The 19,914-nt window shown below is 39.4% G+C and overlaps 1 protein-coding gene across 5 annotated transcripts in view; it reads right to left on the reverse strand.

Moving 5' to 3' along the window:
• robo2 (roundabout, axon guidance receptor, homolog 2 (Drosophila)) overlaps window positions 1–18,956 on the reverse strand; it is a 748,943-nt gene extending 729,987 nt beyond the window's left edge. For all 5 annotated transcript variants that reach the window (XM_039745871.1, XM_039745870.1, XM_039745867.1 and 2 more), the window contains exon 1: window positions 18,146–18,956. In XM_039745871.1, the coding sequence (XP_039601805.1) occupies window positions 18,146–18,200 (55 nt within the window). In that variant the 5' untranslated portion in view covers window positions 18,201–18,956. The remainder of the gene's footprint in view (window positions 1–18,145) is intronic.
• Between the last annotated feature and the right edge of the window lie 958 nt (window positions 18,957–19,914).

Below are 19,914 nucleotides of genomic sequence, written 5' to 3' on the forward strand. Positions count from 1 at the left end.
ACACTGTTCAGTGGATGCAGTGGATTCTTCATGATTGACAGGAGTTTGCTTAATGCCCGTCGCTCTGCCACAGATGTTAAACTGTCCAACTTTACTCCTACAATAGAGCCTGCCTTCTTAACAAGTTTGTCCAGGCGTGAGGCGTCTTTCATCTTTATGCTGCCACCCCAGCACACCACCGCGTAGAAGAGGGCACTCGCCACAACCGTCTGGTAGAACAACTGCAGCATCTTACTGCAGATGTTGAAGGATGCCAACCTTCTCAGAAAGTATAGTCTATATAGAAAGTATAGTCTATATACAAAGTATATATTACCGAGGTGAAGGAGGTAAATAATGAAAAGAAGAGGCCCCAGGACAGAGTTCTGGGACACACCTGAAGTAAAAGTGGTGGGTTGGGATGTGAAAGTTTTAAGCTGAACACACTGAGTGCGGCCTGACAGGTAGGATCTGAACCAATCAAGTGGAGTGTGGGTAATGCCAATCAAAGATAATCTATTAAGGAGAGTAGTGTGACAAATAGTATCAAAGGCCGCACTCAGATCAAGTAAAGAGAATAGTAATTAAACCGGAGTCAGCAGCCATAAGGAGGTCGTTGGTAATTTTAACAAGTGCCATTTCTGTACTATGGAGGGGTCGCCAACTCTGATCCTGGAGGACCACCATGGCTGCAGGTTTTCATTCTAATCATCTTCTTCATCAGTGCCCTGTTTTTGCTGCTAATTAACTTTTTTTGAACTAATTTTAATTGACTTGTTCTTGAGGACTTAGACCCCTTAATTAGCGGCCAAACAATAACGGGATACAAAATGCGTCAAAACAACTGGTGTCCATCACACGATATCTGAAAATAAAGAAAGGTGAAGGTCTCAGGAATGTTGATCTGCTCAGATCCACAAAACATTTTATCAGTGCTAGAAAAGAGAAAATCAACAGTTTCGTAAATGTCTGCTAATGCAACATGAGAGCAGAAACAAGACACAGAATTAAAGAAACGATGTAGTTAACGACAAGACTGGGCAACTAATTATGGAACCGGTTGGAGTGAAATTAGTTGGAGTTTGAGGCCCTGACATAGTTGGTCTTCTCTTGGCTCCCTCTCGTCGCATTTCATTTCTCTTTGGGTGCCATTTAAGGAAAGGAATGAAGCAATTCAGAGGAACAAATCTTAAAAGAGAAGTCAATTAAAATGAATCCATAAGAAGTTAATTAGCAGCACAAACAGGGCACTCATTAAAAAAGGGTTAGAATGAAAACCTGCAGCCACGGTGGTCCTTCAGGACTGGAGTTGGTGACCCCCTGCTCTAGAGGAACTCTCAGTTACCATAATTCTGCAATTAATTATGGATTCTTTTTGCCAATTGCTATCATAATGACCTATTTTATGGTCAGAAAGATCAGCATCAGAGCCGTAAATAATTACTGAAATGTTAGAGAATAGTTTGGGTAACTTGGTTCCCATGGCGCAAAGCCTACTGAAGCCCAATGTCCAAATTTTATTTTTAAATCTGAAAAAATTAATCAAATTACGGGTTTTAAAGATGGTTGGAATGATAGATTAAATGTTCAACATTTCTAAAATAAAGATTTTGACAGAAAGGCACATGACAGTAAGCGAGCATCCCACACCCGGTCTTTTGTCTTTTCAACTTCTGAAGTTCTCTCCAAAGTTCATGTTTACGCTTTACCCTCATGTGCCATCAAAAGGCTTGCTCTTCTGAAAGAACACAAAAAGACACTATGAAGTATATCATTCGGTCGCTTCCCTTTTCTAATTTTCTGATTTAAACAAGAAAGAAAACAAGAATGCAACGAGAGGACAAAAACGTTTGAGATGTCGATCACCGCTCACTGGCCTTATTTTGTCTACCCTCGTCTAATTTGGCTTTTTTCAATGAAGCCTGGAATTTGCTAAACAAAAACCCAGGGCACATAAACAACCACGGTCATTGTGTGCAATTCTTTCTCACATTTCCGAGCTGCACATTCTCCCTTCGTATCGTAAACGACCATGAATAACAGAGATAATTAATCATCCGATTAGTTTTGAAGAATAATTGTATTCTTCATAGCAAGTCAAGCTAGCATAAATTTGCCAAAGAAAAACCTATTAATGACTGTGTTCTGCTAACAATATCATGTTTGATATGATTATCCATCCAAATGTTTTCAGGTCAGGGTTGAGTCAAACCACAGCCTGCCAGAACCAGGCCTGTATGGGATGACGGAACATCTTGGGGTACAGTGAAGATTTTCAGACCCTTGCACTTTCTGCACAATTTATTCTATTGTAAATTTCATTTTTGCATAACAATCTACACTCAATAACCCATTAACTGCTGAGCTTAGAAAGGTCTGCAAATTTATTTCAAATCGAAAATCTGTCATTCCTATAAATATTCATATCTTATGCTTTGTCACCCAGGTGCATCCTGGTTGCTTTAATTCTCCTTGAGAACTTGATTGGAATTCAGTTAACTAAATAAACTGATTGGACGTCATTTAGAAAGGCACACATGTACCTGTGTGTATGAGGTCCAACAATCCAATCTGCATGCCAGGACCAAAGTCAAGCCATGAATTCTAAGAGAACTCGCTGTAGACCATTGCGATCAAACTGTGGTGATGTGTAGATCAGGGCAAGGGGATCGAGCCAATTCTAAAGCTTTGAGTGTTTCGAGGAGCCGAGTGGCAATGCTAATTGTAAAATGGAAGAAGTTTTGGAACCACCAGGACTCTTCTAAGTGTTGGTCATCCGGCCAAGCTGAGTGATCTGGCAAGAAGGACCTTGGTTAGGGAGATGATCAAGAACCCAATAGTTACTCCGGCTTCAAAAGTCGTCTGCTGAGATGGAGAACCCGTGAGAAGGAAGTCCATCTTGGCAGCACTCCATCAATCAAGTAGAGTGGTTAGATGGGAGCCACTCATCAGTTAAAAAAGTATTTGACAGCTTAAAGGACTTTGAGAGTGGGAGTGAAAAACTCCAAAAATTGATCTCATTGGGCAGAACTCTGGTAAAGCTCAGGCACTGCTCATCTCCTGGTAGCTCTGAGGATAAGGACATGTGCTGGTATCCAGAAGACTGCCGGTTCAAATCCTGTTTACTGCCAAAAGAGATCCCACTCCCACCCTTGAGCAAGACCCTTAACCTGCAATCGCTTCAGGGGTGCCGTACTGTGCGCTCTAACCCCAAGGGTTTTGTGAAAACTAACAAATTCTTAATGCAATAAACCGTATAAGGCAAAATAAAGAACCAAAAAAAAAATATATATATATATGGCGCAGAGCCATTCTGGAAATTCATCACCCATACCATCGTAGCCTTGCCTCACACATCTTTTCCATGATGGGTGCAACGCCCATCCGTTTCCGGACATCAGAGTTCATGACACGGTGCCACCTCGTCAAACCAACAAGTGATCGACTAATGCAATAGTTCATTAATAAGTGAGATTGAGCTGTTAATGAGTTTCAAATTAAATTTAAACTTGATTTTATTAAAAATCATTCACCTGTATAAAGGTGAAGCTAAGGGTTACATTTTAATCAATAAACAAATGCTTGTGTCTTTTTAAATATTGATGAGATTTTGATCTCAGAAAAGCAGGCAATGGCTCATTAACACTGCCTGATTAGCAATCAGTAGGAAGCAAAACCTGCTCTATAATTAGAAATGAATGGCAGTGTGTTCGACAGAAGGGAACGAGAGCAGACATAGCCCACCTTGTTACAGAATTGTAACCGAGGTACAGAAGACATGGGGTGGGGAGGGGGGGGGGAAGAAAAGAAACTACTGAAACCTTCCTCAACTGTCATAAAACCAAACAGGCTGCTGTCACCGCTTCCCATCACCTGCCTCCACTTTAATGAATCTTTAATTATCACCTCGGAAATCTCGCCAAAAATCACTTCAGGAAAATAAAAAGTGGGGCAGTGTACGTTCTCCTCAAGCGAGTTTTCTTCCATTTTTCACACAGCGTCACGGGGGCGTCTCGGAGTTCCTGCAAGGCTCTTTACAGCTGTTCTATTAAAACCTCAAAGAGAAATCCCTTAATTAAACTGGCCTTTACACTCTACCTTTAGACAAATCATTAAGCCGGCTCATCAATGCAGAAAGTCTGATGAAGGCTTTATTAACATTAGACACATCTTTTACTGGTTTTTGTAATAAACAAAGTAATTCTAAGAGCACGATATACAAAAAAGATTGATTGTCAGAATGATGACGGTGGGAAAAGGCAAATATGCCAATTAACATCACAAAATCTACATACACTGTCCAGGACAGCAAACTAAATAAATACTGAGAGTTACATTCATAGGTAACAGGAGAATTCAGAAACACCGACCAGCTACACACGCATGTGTGCAGATAATGGGACTATATAAAAGAGTGATAGATAGATAGATAGATAGATAGATAGATAGATAGATAGATAGATAGATAGATAGATAGATAGATAGATAGATAGATAGATAGATAGATAGATAGATAGATGTGAAAGGCACTGTATGATAGATAGATAGATAGATAGATAGATAGATAGATAGATAGATAGATAGATAGATAGATAGATAGTGAAAGGCACTGTATGATAGATAGATAGATAGATAGATAGATAGATAGATAGATAGATAGATAGATAGATAGATAGATAGATAGATATGTAAGGCACTATAGATAGATAGATAGATAGATAGATAGATAGATAGATAGATAGATAGATAGATAGATAGATAGATAGATAGTGAAAGGCACTGTATGATAGATAGATAGATAGTGAAAGACACTGTATGATAGATAGATAGATAGATAGATAGATAGATAGATAGATAGATAGATAGATAGATAGATGAAGCCACTGCGGACCCCCAGGACCAGAGTTGCACACCCCTGCTCTATACAGTATGTGCACACAAATAGTTTAAGACTGAAAGCATGCCAAGAACACATCCTGTACGTTCTTTATCTGCACCATCATTTAATGCCAGCCAGTAAATATTGTAAATCAAATATCCCATCCCACTCAAAGTCACTCAGCGGAGTTCGATCTCAGTGACAGCACAAAGGTACTTTCTTCCAGCAGGCCGTCATGTGAAGTGTTGCCGGCTGTGTTATAAAAATGCCAGCACAGAAACAAAGGGAGCGCCAAGGCTGTGGTCTTCCATGCTTAGTTGGCTATGTATGGAAATGTAAATCACGCTGGCACGCAGGTGTCTGGCATCGGCCTTTACCTCGGTAGGTTCAACACGTCCTGCTCTCGGCATATCATACGGGTCCCATTACGCTGACAGGCAGGCATCCTTTTAAAAAGCAATTCATCATAATTTCAATATCAAAATAGCTAAACAGAGTAAACGTACAGGAGCAATCAATCAAGTAAAACCGGCATGACCATCTTTTGATTATTTAAACATATATGGACAAAGCCTGCATAAGGTGTAAGCAGAAGAAATCACCGTCAAGTGGAAAATATGCAGCAAGGCCATAGAAGAGTGTCAAGAGGCAAAAGTAACGCTGTGGCTTCATCTACTGTCTTTCAACTTAACACATTACTGACTCCTGTGATGGCAGCCACATGATGAGGTATGTTTAAGGTGATTATTTCATTGCCATGTTAGCTCCTCTGGATTTAAGGCTATGATTCATCATTAACTGTAAGGACATCTGATCAACTTTGAAAAGGCCCTTCGCTTAGAAAAAGGACAATCTGTCCAGCCATCACTTTTCTGATCTGAGTTTTCCCATTACAAGTTTATTTGATGACAAAGTTTACCCCAGCGGCTATAGACATATCACCGGACAGGACACTAACAGTTGGTCACCCACCCAATATCAATCACATTGGCTCCATCAGAGGCAGTAAATGACCTAACAGGCAAAGCAGAAAATGACATGCGAGAACAGAAGCCATGTGGGCACAAGGAGAACATGCAAACTCCACGCACATCCCCTGGTCACTGCACCACTGATCCATCCCAGGTGTCATCACATCTTGTTCTAATGTGGAGTTCACAATTTGTGGGAATCCACATAGAAAAAAAAAAACACAATAGAGGACTGCAACGTTCATATCTGGATCTGTTTGCTATTAACAGTGCAAAGTGAGATATCCATTGACAGATTGAATAAATGACCAATAACATGTCATTTTAGAGATATGGATTAAACTTGCATGTGCATCTTACATAAACGATTCACTGACTGATTGATAACTGGTCATCTTGGATATACTGAAGAAAAAATCAGGCAGGCCTTTGGGATGGAGGAACAACTCAAAGCACCCAGCCAACATTTTAAGAGCACGATATGCAATAAAGATTGATTGTCTGAATGATGACGGTGGGTCAGGGCAAATTCGCCAATTAACGTCACAAAATCCACATACGCTATCCAGGACACCAAACTAAATAAATACTGAGAGTTACATTCACAGGTAACAGGAGAATTCAGAAACACCGACCAACTTCACACGCACTTCTTTATTATGGTGGAAGAAAAGCCAGTGCCTGAAGAGAGTCCATGTGTGTAGATAAGGGTACTACTGTATATAAAAGAGTGAGTGACAGACTGATTGATTGATTATCAATACAAACATACCAGTTGGCTGTGGAATGAACCAAGCATACTATTAATGGCACAAAATGAATTAGATACAGTAGATAGATAGATAGATAGATAGATAGATAGATAGATAGATAGATAGATAGATAGATAGATAGACATGAAAAGCACTATATAATTGATAGATAATTTTAAAATAAACTTTATTTTGCACAATAATAAAAACATGAACACAGCAGTAATATGCAGTTAACAGATATGTAACAATTTCACAAGAAAGTTAATGATTGCATTACTCCCCTACTATCGCCCCGTACACGCCTCATACTCTGCACATAAAGTTATATAATTGTGCATAATAAATACACAATTCATAATCAGTTTGCTCCTCCACTACTCCCTTGTACACGCCTCCTACTTTGCACATACTGTAACTCACTATTATACACACAGCATTGTAGTTTCTAGTATGTCTCCTGTTCTGTGGTTTCAACCATCCATCCATCCATTTCCTAACCCGCTGAATCCAAATACAGGGTCACGGGGGTCTGCTGGAGCCAATCCCAGCCAACACAGGGCACAAGGCAGGAACCAATCCTGGGCAGGGTGCCAACCCACCGCAGGGTTTCAACCATTCAATGTTTAAATATTGTGAATGACATTTAAAAAAGTAACCACCCGATAGATAGATAGATAGATAGATAGATAGATAGATAGATAGATAGATGGACAGATGGGTTATCTAATGCCTTTCCTGTATGTCTGTCTGTCATATAGTACCTTTGCACATCTATCTATCTATCTATCTATCTATCTATCTATCTATCTATCTATCTATCATATAATAACAAAATAACAATTCATTTAATTTATATAGTGCCTTTCATATCTATCTATCTATCTATCTATCTATCTATCTATCTATCTATCTATCTATCTATCAGAGGTTGCAGTAACCCACAGTAGCCATGCCACTTATAAAGGTCGCTATGTAAAATGAAGTCTCCCCTGACTAACGGATGACAAGTTCCTGCAGAGACACCAATTAACCTCAGACACGTCTTTGAGATGTGGGAGGAGCGCCGACTGTGCCAAGAATGTCAAGCGTGCCATAACGCTTTATAAAGTAAACATTGACTGATAAAGAGTCGGTGCTGAGGTGCCAATTAACCTGACGTCCATGGATCTGAGATGGCGTATCTCTGCACGATGTTGAGGCCGCCATGTAAACTGAAGAATAAGAGATTGCAGATAATGGGTCAATGTAGAGATGGCCATTAACCTCTCACATGCATTTTTTTGAATGTGGAATGAATCCGCATTATCTGGAGAACACCCAAGCATGCTGTTGATGTCAGAGCAGTTTGGATGATAGATAACAGGTCAATCTGGAGACCCCCAGCTAACCTTATAGGCATGTCTTTGGGGGATAGGAAGAAGCCCCACTTCCAGGAGAACATGCATGTCTTTTGTTAATGGCACTACACAAAATAACTGAAATAGTCGACTGGATAAGGAACGGGTCAAAGTAGAGATGACAGTTAACCTCACACATGCATCTTCAGCATATTGGGGGGGCACCCATCTCATCAGAAAATATCCAAGCAATGCCATCCATGACATTATAAAAAGTGACTGATTAATTGATTGATGGATTAAAGATCAAATTAGTGTCCCATTCTTTTCTTTGGGATGTAAGGGAAAGACCAGAAAACCCAATAAGAAGTAACCACGCCTGCTGTTAATGGCACTTAATGTGGCAGGCTGATTGAGTGATTGATAATGGGTATCCCGTTAGAAGCTTTTTGTTTGTACTACTATATAAAATAAAGATTTCATTATTAAAGTTTGGCCTGAAAGTCTTTCGGTTTCAGTTTGTAGCTGTTTTGCTGTGTTATGATGACTATATGGATGTAGTGCATAAGGAATGCAGAAAGCTTTATTAATATTGAAAATGCATTATTTATAGTGAGCACAGTTTCAGCAGTGCTTCCATATTGTTTGATTATACTTATGATGCCAGTTGTAAGGACTCTGACGGCTGTACATTCCATTAAATAGCAGCGCTTGTTCTTACTGAATGTCTGATTGCTTATTTGCCTCTCCAACACGATGCCTTTCTCTCGTCTTCAACTACTTTCTTCCAATTACAGCATAAGGAGGCACACAGAATCTAGCATAAAAAATATAATTTCAAACTTTCCACAAAAACTAGAAAACAAAAACAAAATACAGAAAAGGAAGGCAGACATGTGGATACTGAAGAGCGATTCCGATTTCTGGGGGTCGGGGCGTCGTTCCCTTGTGCCTTCTCCGGCCAGGCGCTCTGAAATCCAGGAGGTATTAATCACAAGATTTCAAACGAGGCTGACTGATGCTATTCATTGGGAGACTCTTTGTTACTAATGTGGCCCAATGAATACGTCTGCAAACCTTTGTGTTTCCCTAAGTGGACTCTTAGCAGCAGCAACTCCCATCTCAAAAGCCCACAGAGGGTCTTTGAAAAGTGTGGCATTAGCAAAAACAAAGGTGTTTTGGGGGGAAAGTTAGAACAAAGTGGTTTGATTTGATAAGAACTGTGATTCATGGTGCTCGCTGGCTTTGGCCCCCTGTCTCCGATGCAGGCCTTTTACTTTCTCCTAGCAACCGATGCCGGACGGCGAAAGGGACGAGTTCTGTGAATATAGGCAAGGCCGATTCAGAGGAGCTGTGAGAAATAGTGTAGGAAAACAGCTAAAAAAGAAGAAAAAGGAAACTTACAGCAGTTTGGGGAAGGCCGCCAATGTGATGCCACTCACTGATTGCTTTTTTTCCCCCCCAAATTTTATTATGACATTTAAATTATGGTCAACTTCTCCTCAACATTCTGAAGTAAGAGTTTCACCATCTTACTCTAACAAGATAACAGGAATATCTACAAGCAATGAAAGAAGGCCTTTAAAACAGATCAGGCATGCCGTGTGCAGTGGTGAGCATTGAAATTATAAAATACTGTTACATCCATCTAGTTTAAAAATTAGCAGTCTGGATATACGTTCAAAATGACCTTAATATTAAAGAGAGAGTGAAAAAAGATGGGCTTGGAGGTTACAAACGTACAGGAAAGGACGTCAGAATGAGAGGAGAGGAAAGACGACAGTGTGGCATGGGTTCATGTTCACGGCTTGCCACCCAGAAAGTCAAATTCACTTGTTAAATTATTCACTGCAATCAACTTATTAAATTAATAAATATAAAAATAACACCCTCAGGACCAATACAGGGGAGATAAACAGATATAAAAGGTGCTATATAAATAAATAGGCGTTATATAATCTTTAGATAGCTAGCTAGCTAGCTAGCCAGATAGATAGATAGATAGATAGATAGATAGATAGATAGATAGATAGATAGATAGATAGATAGATAGATAGATAGATAGATAGATAGATAGATAGATAGATAGATAGATAGATAGATGGGTTATATAGTGCCTTTCCTGTCTGTCTGTCTGTATGTATGTCTGTCTTGCCCAGCTGGGATGCCTCTTCTGTATATGGTCTGAGGAAAGAGGCAGAGACTAATCAGTACCTCCCCTGGGACGCTAGATGACAGCCCTCCTGGGTGGCAGTAGCATCTCGGATTCCCTCAGTGCTCCATGGGAGATGGAGTTCTTTACGACCCTGTCTAGATCTGAGAGGTTTCCACCAGGTCGCGCTGCAGTGGTTCCTGAGCCCATGTGGGCGGTCTTTCCGCCACACCCGGTCTTGCAGCTGGAAATGGGTCATCAAACACCTGGAGCACTTTTGGGTGGGCTATAAAAGGAGCCAGCAGCCACCACTCCAGGAGCCAGAGTCGGGAGGAGATGGACTAAGTTTGCTGGGGTGGAGTGGAGTAGAAAAAAGAAGAAGAACTGTGATGATTATGATAATGTGCTTGTGGGAATGTGTTGAGCCTGTGGGAATGGGGAAGGCGTAACCCACAGGCAGAAGAAAAGAAAAATAAAACTACGTTTTGTTTTATTAGTGTGCCTCCCGTGTCTGTCCGTGCTGGGTCAAGCGCTGGTATAGCGCCTTTGTCACGATAGATAGATAGATAGATAGATAGATAGATAGATAGATAGATAGATAGATAGATAGATAGATAGATAGATATGAATGCAAATGATATATATAATATATATATATATATATATATATATATATATATATATATATATATATATATATATATATATATATATATATATATATATATATATAGATTAATGAACAGATAGGTATGAAAGGTATAGGTCATAAGAAAAATAGGAGACGTTTAGTCCATAAGGATTGTTCATGTAGCTAATAGCTAAGGTGTTCCAATAAATTTAGATAGATAGATAGATAGATAGATAGATAGATAGATAGATAGATAGATAGATAGATAGATAGATAGATAGATAGATAGATAGATAGATAGATAGATAGAACAGTTAAAAGTGAATTGATCTGTTTAGCATTCTGTGAGATGTGACTCAGCCTGACGACTCAATAAGAAGCCAGCATTTAATGTGGCGGGCTGTCTTTTATAGCAGTGACCCTTTTCATTTCTTTTTTAATTTTTTTAGTCCTTGCTCCCAATAATTAACTCCAAGCCCTAACCCCAACACATACAACAACTCATCAGTGAGTAGCAATTAAAAGTGATGGCTGTCCCCTTCTTTCCTCACACATGGCCGATCCCAGCCCTCATCTCCTTTAGCTCCACTTTCCATGTCCTACCACATACCTGCAAACCCTTGACAAACCTCCTTTTAAATTATGCATTTTTCTTTCCCTGCTAACTTTGCAGAGTACCTTTCTAATAGCCCTTATCCAATTCAGGTAATGGGAGAGAGTATTTAAGAGGCTCAAGCACCAGGAAACAGCTCTCAATGACAGCTTAGGAGATCCCTGATTGCAGGGTGAGCAGTGATTAAGATACTTCTCATAACTGACTCTTAACTCTTGACATTTTTACAGCAGAAAAGTGAATCCCAGCTCAGTGTGGGCACTCTGACACACACACTCACACACACATTAACACACAAACACAAGAAAGGTGGATGTAAGCCTCTCTTTGTCTTGCTTGGCACTTGATGCATTCAAGTAAGCTGTCATTTGTTGTGTAGCTCAATTGTTCCTTTTGACAATACACAAGTGAGGTCATCAGGTAAAGGCATCGAGCTGCATGGCTGATATGATTGTGCGGCAAGCCGAGTGAATAGAATAAACAAAACCACATGTCTAGCTTAACATATTTGTGAATTAAAGCTAACAGTAAGAAAATAAAGAACAATATGGGCTATTTTTTTCTGTTCTTCCGTTTTTGTAGCACCGTATCACGCAACAGGAGGAACGCTGAGTGCCTCTTGAGAAAACAAGAAGCCTTTGCCGAGCAGCGCTGTGCTGTTGTCCGTCTCCACCAAGTGATCCCGCATGCAAACAGCAGCACAGGAAAGAAGGGCACAGCTAACAGAGCCATTTTAATGTAATGGGAAAAATATAATAGAAAAAATTTGGAAGTGTTTTATTTTTATTGAATTTATTACTTTGATTTCTAAAATGGAAAATGACACATGCTGGGGACTACAGCGAAAGACTGAATCGACAGCCTTGGGATTGACAGTGCAATGCCAGAACAACCCAATCACTGCCTACTGAAATTGTGACACATACAGCTACAGGCCATTATCAGAGTATGGAATTGTTTTATGCCTCCTCACATGGAAAATGAATGGTGTGCTTTTATTTTAATTTAAACATACAAAATTTGGTTTAACAACATAGTCATTTTAAGAAGTATCTGTGCCATGGCATAACCAGGGTCAAAGAAGCCAACAGTCCTTCTCAGGCCTTCTCACCAGCAATCAGCAAAAAGATGCTAATGCCACTTCTCTGTGTCTCGCACCCCTGGGTCACTACAGTATACGTATGAGTGTGCAGTGGAGTAACAACTCAAGTGATAAGTCAAACACAAGCAGGCCACTCATCCATCAAGCTCATCTGGTAAACTCAAAGCTACGTTGTCCCGATATTTCACCCCAACACTCTTTAAACACTTGTCAGGGTTTTCACTTCTAGTACTATTGACTTGGCAACTTGCTGCAGATTCCTACTAACATCCGGAAAAAGGATTCTGTCTCTTTCAAACAACTGAGCAGAATGATGAGCTGTTGCTGCCATCTCAGTTGGCTGGTTAATTGTCTTTTGCTTCATAAATCTTCATGCATCTCAGTGCACTGAATACGTCTTGGAAGGCAGGTCTTCTTACTAAACGCTCTGCCAGTGACGCTGAAACTAACAGTTAGAAAACTTCACCACTACGACAGACAGACAGACAGACAGACAGACAGACAGACAGACAGACAGACAGACAGACAGACAGATAGATAGATAGATAGATAGATAGATAGATAGATTTTGAGGCTCCATCTAATCTCACAATGGCACTATACTATAAATAATTGATAACAGATCACTGTACTGATACCACTTGACCTGTCAGATGTAAGAGCAGACCCTAATACCTGTGTCAGTTATCAAGGAAGCTATATAAAATGAAATTTCCATTGACTGACTGATAATATGAGACAGCAGATACACCAATTAATGTCACAAACACACACACACATCTTTAAGATGTGGGAAGAAGCCCAAATATGCTGAGAATGCCAAGCATGCCATGAAGCCTTATAAAGCAAACATTGCCTGTCAAAGAGTTAGTGCTGAGGTGCCAATAACCTGATACCCATCGATTTGAGATGTAATACTTCTGCACAATGTTATTGTCACATATAGCTTCCACTCAGTAATTCTAACTCTATGTACAATAGAGATAGACACATAGGAAAGGTTTTATATAAATGATAAACTAGTAGAAATGAAAGGAAATATTCAACTGATAGATAGATAGATAGATAGATAGATAGATAGATAGATAGATAGAAATGAAAGGCACTATATAATACAGTAATACAGTAGGTAGATAGATAGATAGATAGATAGATAGATAGATAGATAGATAGATAGATAGATAGATAGATAGATAGATAGATAGATAGATAGATAGATAGATAGATAGAATCCTCTTGGCTCAGGTGGATATTCCATTCAATAACTGAAGGTCTGAATCCCACCTTCCCAGCTGTCCCCTCAACCAGCAGATCCACAGGGCTGCTGCTAAGAAGGCAGTGCTGTTGTGCCAGAGGGCGGATAGCTGAGGATTAGATGACGGGCTGAGGGTTCTTTATCCTCTCAATCCCCTTTGTAATGTCTGTGTCTCCGTGTGCCTGCCCCTGATTTGGAGAGGTACTCTCATTGTCAGATTCACAGATGATAAATTCCAGAGGATGTTTTCATCAAGTCTTAGAAAAAACAGAGGTTACAAATAGAAATACTCTTACATTGAGGTATGTACCCCTGTCACTGGCACAAAGATTGCTCATCTTTTTCTAGAGACAACTGGCAAACTGGCAGTCACCAGTGAACTCTTATTTTTCCTGAGGACTACATTCAGCTGAGACACTTTGCAGGTCAGATTTTCTCAAACAGGTAAACCATCAAGACATTTGTACAATCACAATCACTTTAATCTGCTCCTCTGCCCATGTTGACAAACCTGTCCTCTCACTTACATGGTGTTATGGGGCAGGTGAACATAAGCACACAAACACACACACAAGGGCACTCTGCACATTTCCAGTATATTTGTATAGTTATTTACTGCCACACTCAAAGCTGTATTTGATAATAACCACCAAGATGTAAACTCTTATTTGTTGACAGACACTTTTCTTTGTTTCTTAATAATAATTATTTACATTTACAGAGCACTTTTGTAAGTACACAAAGCATTTTGCACATTCCATCCAGTGAGGACCAGGGGTGTAAACCCATTTGTATATACTTAATGCTTATTTAGAGATGCTCTTAGTTCCCATTCTTGCCCAGCTATTTGCCCGTGCATTTTCACATACAAGTGTCTGCATTTAAATCCTGTCACGTGACCCTCTCGATTTGCTTAAATGCTCACACTTATCTTGTCACTTAAAAATGTGTACTTCATTTTCAGGCACTTTATACATTTATTCTAACCAGTTTTTCCAGTTCTGGCACTTCCAGCACTAAGCAAAGGGCCCAACTCTGGACAGTATGCCATTCAGCATTGGGCACACTCAGTCAAATGAGGCCAATGTAAACTCACTGATTAACCTGACATGCATGGCTTTGGAATGTGGGAGGAAAACAGGAGCATTCCAAGTAAAAGTACATATAAACACGCAGGGAATGTATAAATGCCATAGAAACAATGACTTAGCCGGATCCGGAACTGTGAGGCAGCCACCATACTTCACTTACTTTACTGTTTATTAGTACAAGTTATTTAACAATCACTACTTATCCAGAATCAAACTCACATACTGTATAGTCCAATCGCAAACACATTAATATTCTTTTTCCTTAAAAGCATTACAATGTATTTGTCAATCCATCATTCAGTAATATTTCATAGAAATGTCCTATCTATCTATCTATCTATCAATGAAATACTGCCTTACACACCTGTCTATCTCTTATAAATTGCCTCTCAGATCTATCTTCTGTTATAAGGCACAATTTTGACCTATACGTTTATCTATCATATAGTGTGATTCACATTTATATATCTATTACATGACACCTTTCTGATCTATCATATAGTGCCTTCCATACCTGTCTCTCTAATAGACTGCTTTACAGATAAATCTTAAATGGCACCTTTAGGATCTATGTCTATCATATAATGTGTTTTATATCTATGTTCTATATGATACATTTCCGATCTCTTGAATATCTTCTTTCTGATCTATCTATAATATAGTGTTTTCCATATCAATCTATATTTTATAATTTGCATTTTAGATCTATCTTCAATTATATAGCACTTTTTGACCTATATCTCTATCATTTATTGTGTTCCATATCAATCTATCAATGTATCTATTATATGATACCTTTCCAATTAATTATATACAGTAGATCTTCACCAGTCTATCTGTTATATAGTGCCCATCATATATGTCTATCTCTAATAGATTGACTTTCAGATCTATCTTCTGTTATATAGCACCTTTTTGATCAATAGCTCTACCTTTTACATGATGTGTTTCATATCTGTCTATCTATCTATTATATAGTGCCTTTCATATCTATCTATCTATCTAAATCTATCTATCCAATATGTACATCTTTCCAATCAATCTTTCACATAATTCCTTTCTGATCTATCATATAGTGCCTGCCACACCTGTCTATCTCTAATAGATTACCTTTAAGAGATATCTTCTATTATATAGTACCTTTGTGATTTATATCTCTGTCATATTAGGCGTTTCATATCTATCTATATTTTTATCTATTATATGTCACCTTTCTGATCAATCTATTATATAGCTCTTTTCAGATATGTCTATTGTATGTGCCTTCCATACGTACCTCTATCATTAACAGATTGACACTCAGATTTGTCTTCTATTATATAAGACTTATTTGATATATATCATTATTTATCATGTGGTATGTTTCATATCCATCTATTATTATATGTGCCTACTATACCTGACTCTATCACAACTGATTGACACTCAGATCTGTCTTCTATTATATAAAACTTTTTTGATGTATATCTCTATCTATCATGTAGTATGTTTCATATCCATCTATTATAAGACACCTTTCCAATCAATCTATTATATGATTCTTTTCCATTCTATTTATTAAATAGCTCCTTTCTGATCTATCTATCTATCTATCTATCTATCTATTATATCTATCTATCTATCTATCTATCACATAGTCTCTTTAATGAATGCCAGTCTCTTATAAATTGCCTTTCATATGTACTTTCTATTACATAGCACCTTCCTGATCTATAATTTCTATGTATAGCATTAAACTGTATAGTATGGTTCTAACTAGATATTTATCATATACTGCATGTCCCGTCTGTCTAAAGGTCTGCTTTCAATTCAGTAAAATTATTTTTCTTATTTTTTTTTTCATGTTTTTAATTGTCACAGCCTTTAGAATACATTAACTAATAACAAGGATAGCTCGGTGGCGCAGTGGGTAGCCATGCTGACTCACCACCCTGCGCCTGACAGGCCACATTCTCCAGTGTCTAGCTGAGTTGTCCTTCAGCTCCAGTACTCTGGTTTCCCACCCACATCCCCGGAGATACGTGTGACTTAGGCTCCGTACGACTGGGTGTGTGGACCGGCTTTTCTCTGTCCAGAGCAGTTCTGCTACTTTTGTCTCCAGTTTTACAACTGAATTATAAATTGGATGAAGCGGGCTAGAGATCCCATAACGTAAAAATGTAATACTGATCACCCTAAGATAGCGCTCTCTCCCTCTCTCTTTAATTCATTAATGTCCTAGCCCTGTCCACCCATTTAAAATAATTATCATTGGAAATAAATAAATATCAACAAATAAAAACACAGTTCGTTTGTGTAATAACGTCCTCCCAGAGGGTCTCTACTCTCTTTTCAGATTTTGCCTTTCAGTCACACTTTTCAGTGCGCTCGCTCCCCACCGCCCCCATATAAAACACATAGTACAGACATTGTGACTATATATATATATATATACGGTATACATAAATAAATGTAGGTGTGAATGAATGTTTGATTCAGCTTGCCTAATTTAAAAAGCCACGACAAATTAGGCAAATGGGGAGATCGTTACCACGCAGCACCTTGTGACCTGTTTCCTTCTTCGGGGACTGCGAAGGCTCATTACAGCTCGGCTCCTCTGAGGCTCCTTTTATAACCAGGTGCATGATCTAACAAAGGTCGGATTAATCCGATTCAAAGCGTTAGGCATCTCGTCGATCTTTCAAACCATTTCTGTCCTAATCGTGGAGGTTTCACGCTGGGCCAAATTCCCCTACTCTTGCGCGCGGCATCACTATCGCATTTTTTCGGGATTCGGCATCAATATGCTGCCGACACTTCTGAGACTCCTGAAAACGAGCGCTTTAAGCATAAATTGCTAATTATGGCTCGTCTGATCTGGTAAGCTGGAAGTGTTAAACAGATGCGCGCAGGCTGTCACCGATACCAATGATGCGCAGAATGGTGTCAGTCAGTGGCGTCTGAGAGGGGCGCACGTGTAATTTACTGTACTTACTGTATTACAGGAGGGGATTCTAAAATTCTCGGCTACGGCTCCCTTGCCAGGTGGCGATGATCGCTGAACCTGCACAAGGGTAACTTGCCCTCAGAACGTATCGGACAGCTTGTGGTCTTCCAAGCAACTTAGTGGTCTTGTCAGTAAGAGCGGATCAAAAGGCAGAGCCGCCTTCCCAAATCTGAAATGAAACTGGCGACCTTTCTCCCACTCTGTTATATTGTACGCGAACTTAACACTTCACGCTGCTTATAAATAAGAAATATAAGAGATACCATTCTTTCCGTTGTACCGTTACACAACTATAGTAAACTTTGCTTTTATTGTTAAAAAATACAGCAATCTGCAAATAATTGTTTTAACGCGATCTAACGGCACCAGCACAGTACAAAAAAACACAACTTACCGTTCACTTGAAAAATCAGTATTCCGCAAATAAAGGCGAATATTAGCAGACCCATTGTGGCATAATAAAACAATCCACCAAAACTTCTTAAGCGATGAATTAATGGAAACAAAATATATACATATATATATATATATATAAATAGAAAAAGAGAACTCAGTCAGGTCGAGTTCATCCACCTCCGGGTGAAGCTGATTACTCCAAAGTTAAAGAGATCAGCGAGTGAATTGGCAACGCTGATAAATCCATAAGGGTTTAAAAAAAAACAAAATTCCCGTCTCGATCCCAAAGACTTCCAGAAAGCATCCAACATCTCTCAGCTCAGCATCTTAACTGAGAAGTTTCCCCCATTTTTTTTCTTTTTCTTGCTTTGAAACAAAATAAAATCCATCGCGATCCAAAAGTAGACCCTTAGATGAAAAGCATTTCAGTGATTTAATTCCTGGGCTAAAAAATAAGAAGCAATTGATTCTGGTATTTACTCCCAATATTTGGCACAATCACTAGCAAGGATATGAACGTCTATTTGTGTTCCCCAAAATATGAAATCCATACTGTTGCATTTTTTTTCCTTAGAGGAGTAAGATGTGCTTGTAAATTCTTCATTGGTCTGGAAGGTTCATTTTTTTTGTTTCCACCCACTAGGAAAAGCTGTTGAAGGGTTGTTGATCCAGTGTGCTTAAGTACTGTAAATATACAGTCAGTGGTGAGTGGATGTATTAGTTTAGCGGAGAGCTGTGGCTCCCTTCTCCCCGTCTGAAACACTAACACCACTGCTGCCAATCTGTGCTCATGCTGGGCTGGAGCTGCAAATGACACGCCAACCAAAAAAGAACTGAGTCGGGGGAGGAGTGTGCGTGTGCGTGTGTGTGTGTGTGTGTGTGTGAGAGAGAGAGAGAGAGAGAGAGGAGGGGTGGGTAGCACTACAACAAAGCTCACGAGAGCGAGCGAGCAGGCGAGAGAGAGAGAGCGCGCAGAACACTAGCAAAGGATCGGAGCACTGCAGAGCAGTCAGGAAAGGAAGCGCTCCTGAGAGACAAGCGCTCGGCGCCTCTGCCAAAGTGCACCTTAAGTGCCTCGAGAAACACAAGAACAATGAGCGCAATGTGCGCTGCCTCGTCCGCCTCCTTTATTTACCGTCGGAGAAAAAACTGCATAGAGTGGGGTGTGGCATCGAACGGCTGTAATTTCCCAACTCTTTTTCTACAGGCGGACACCTACCTAAGCTATTGTTAAGTGTTTAGGGGATAGATCACGCATGAATTCACCTTTTGTACCAATTAAAGGAAAAAAGAAGAGTTCGCAGGTGTGTGAGCGTGTGTGGGTGTGAGCGTGCGCGGCTCCTTACAATTAAAACGCTCGACTACTCGAGTCACTTGGCTTGGCCAATAACAGTCTAGTCACTGACGCGTTTGGTTTTAGGGTCAGTATGTCAAAAGGAAATTATACATTTTGCATGTATGCACAATTAGACAGACAAGAAAAAATGCACAAAAACAAAAGAATAAAAGAATTCCGGCATTTGAATAAACGAGAAACGTAACTCTAGCGCCTTAAGGAAATTACATGTAGTAGGAACTTACAGCGTTAGCTACAGGGTACCTTTTGAGTCGATAATATGAGGAGATAGATAGATAGATAGATAGATAGATGTATAGTGCCTTTCACATCTATCTATCTATCTATCTATCTATCTATCTATCTATCTATCTATCTATCTATCTATCTATCTATCTATCTATCTATCTATCTAATTATAACAATTACAC

Source organism: Polypterus senegalus, chromosome 2 (assembly GCF_016835505.1).
Source record: "Polypterus senegalus isolate Bchr_013 chromosome 2, ASM1683550v1, whole genome shotgun sequence".
Classification (NCBI taxonomy): Eukaryota; Metazoa; Chordata; class Cladistia; order Polypteriformes; family Polypteridae; genus Polypterus; species Polypterus senegalus.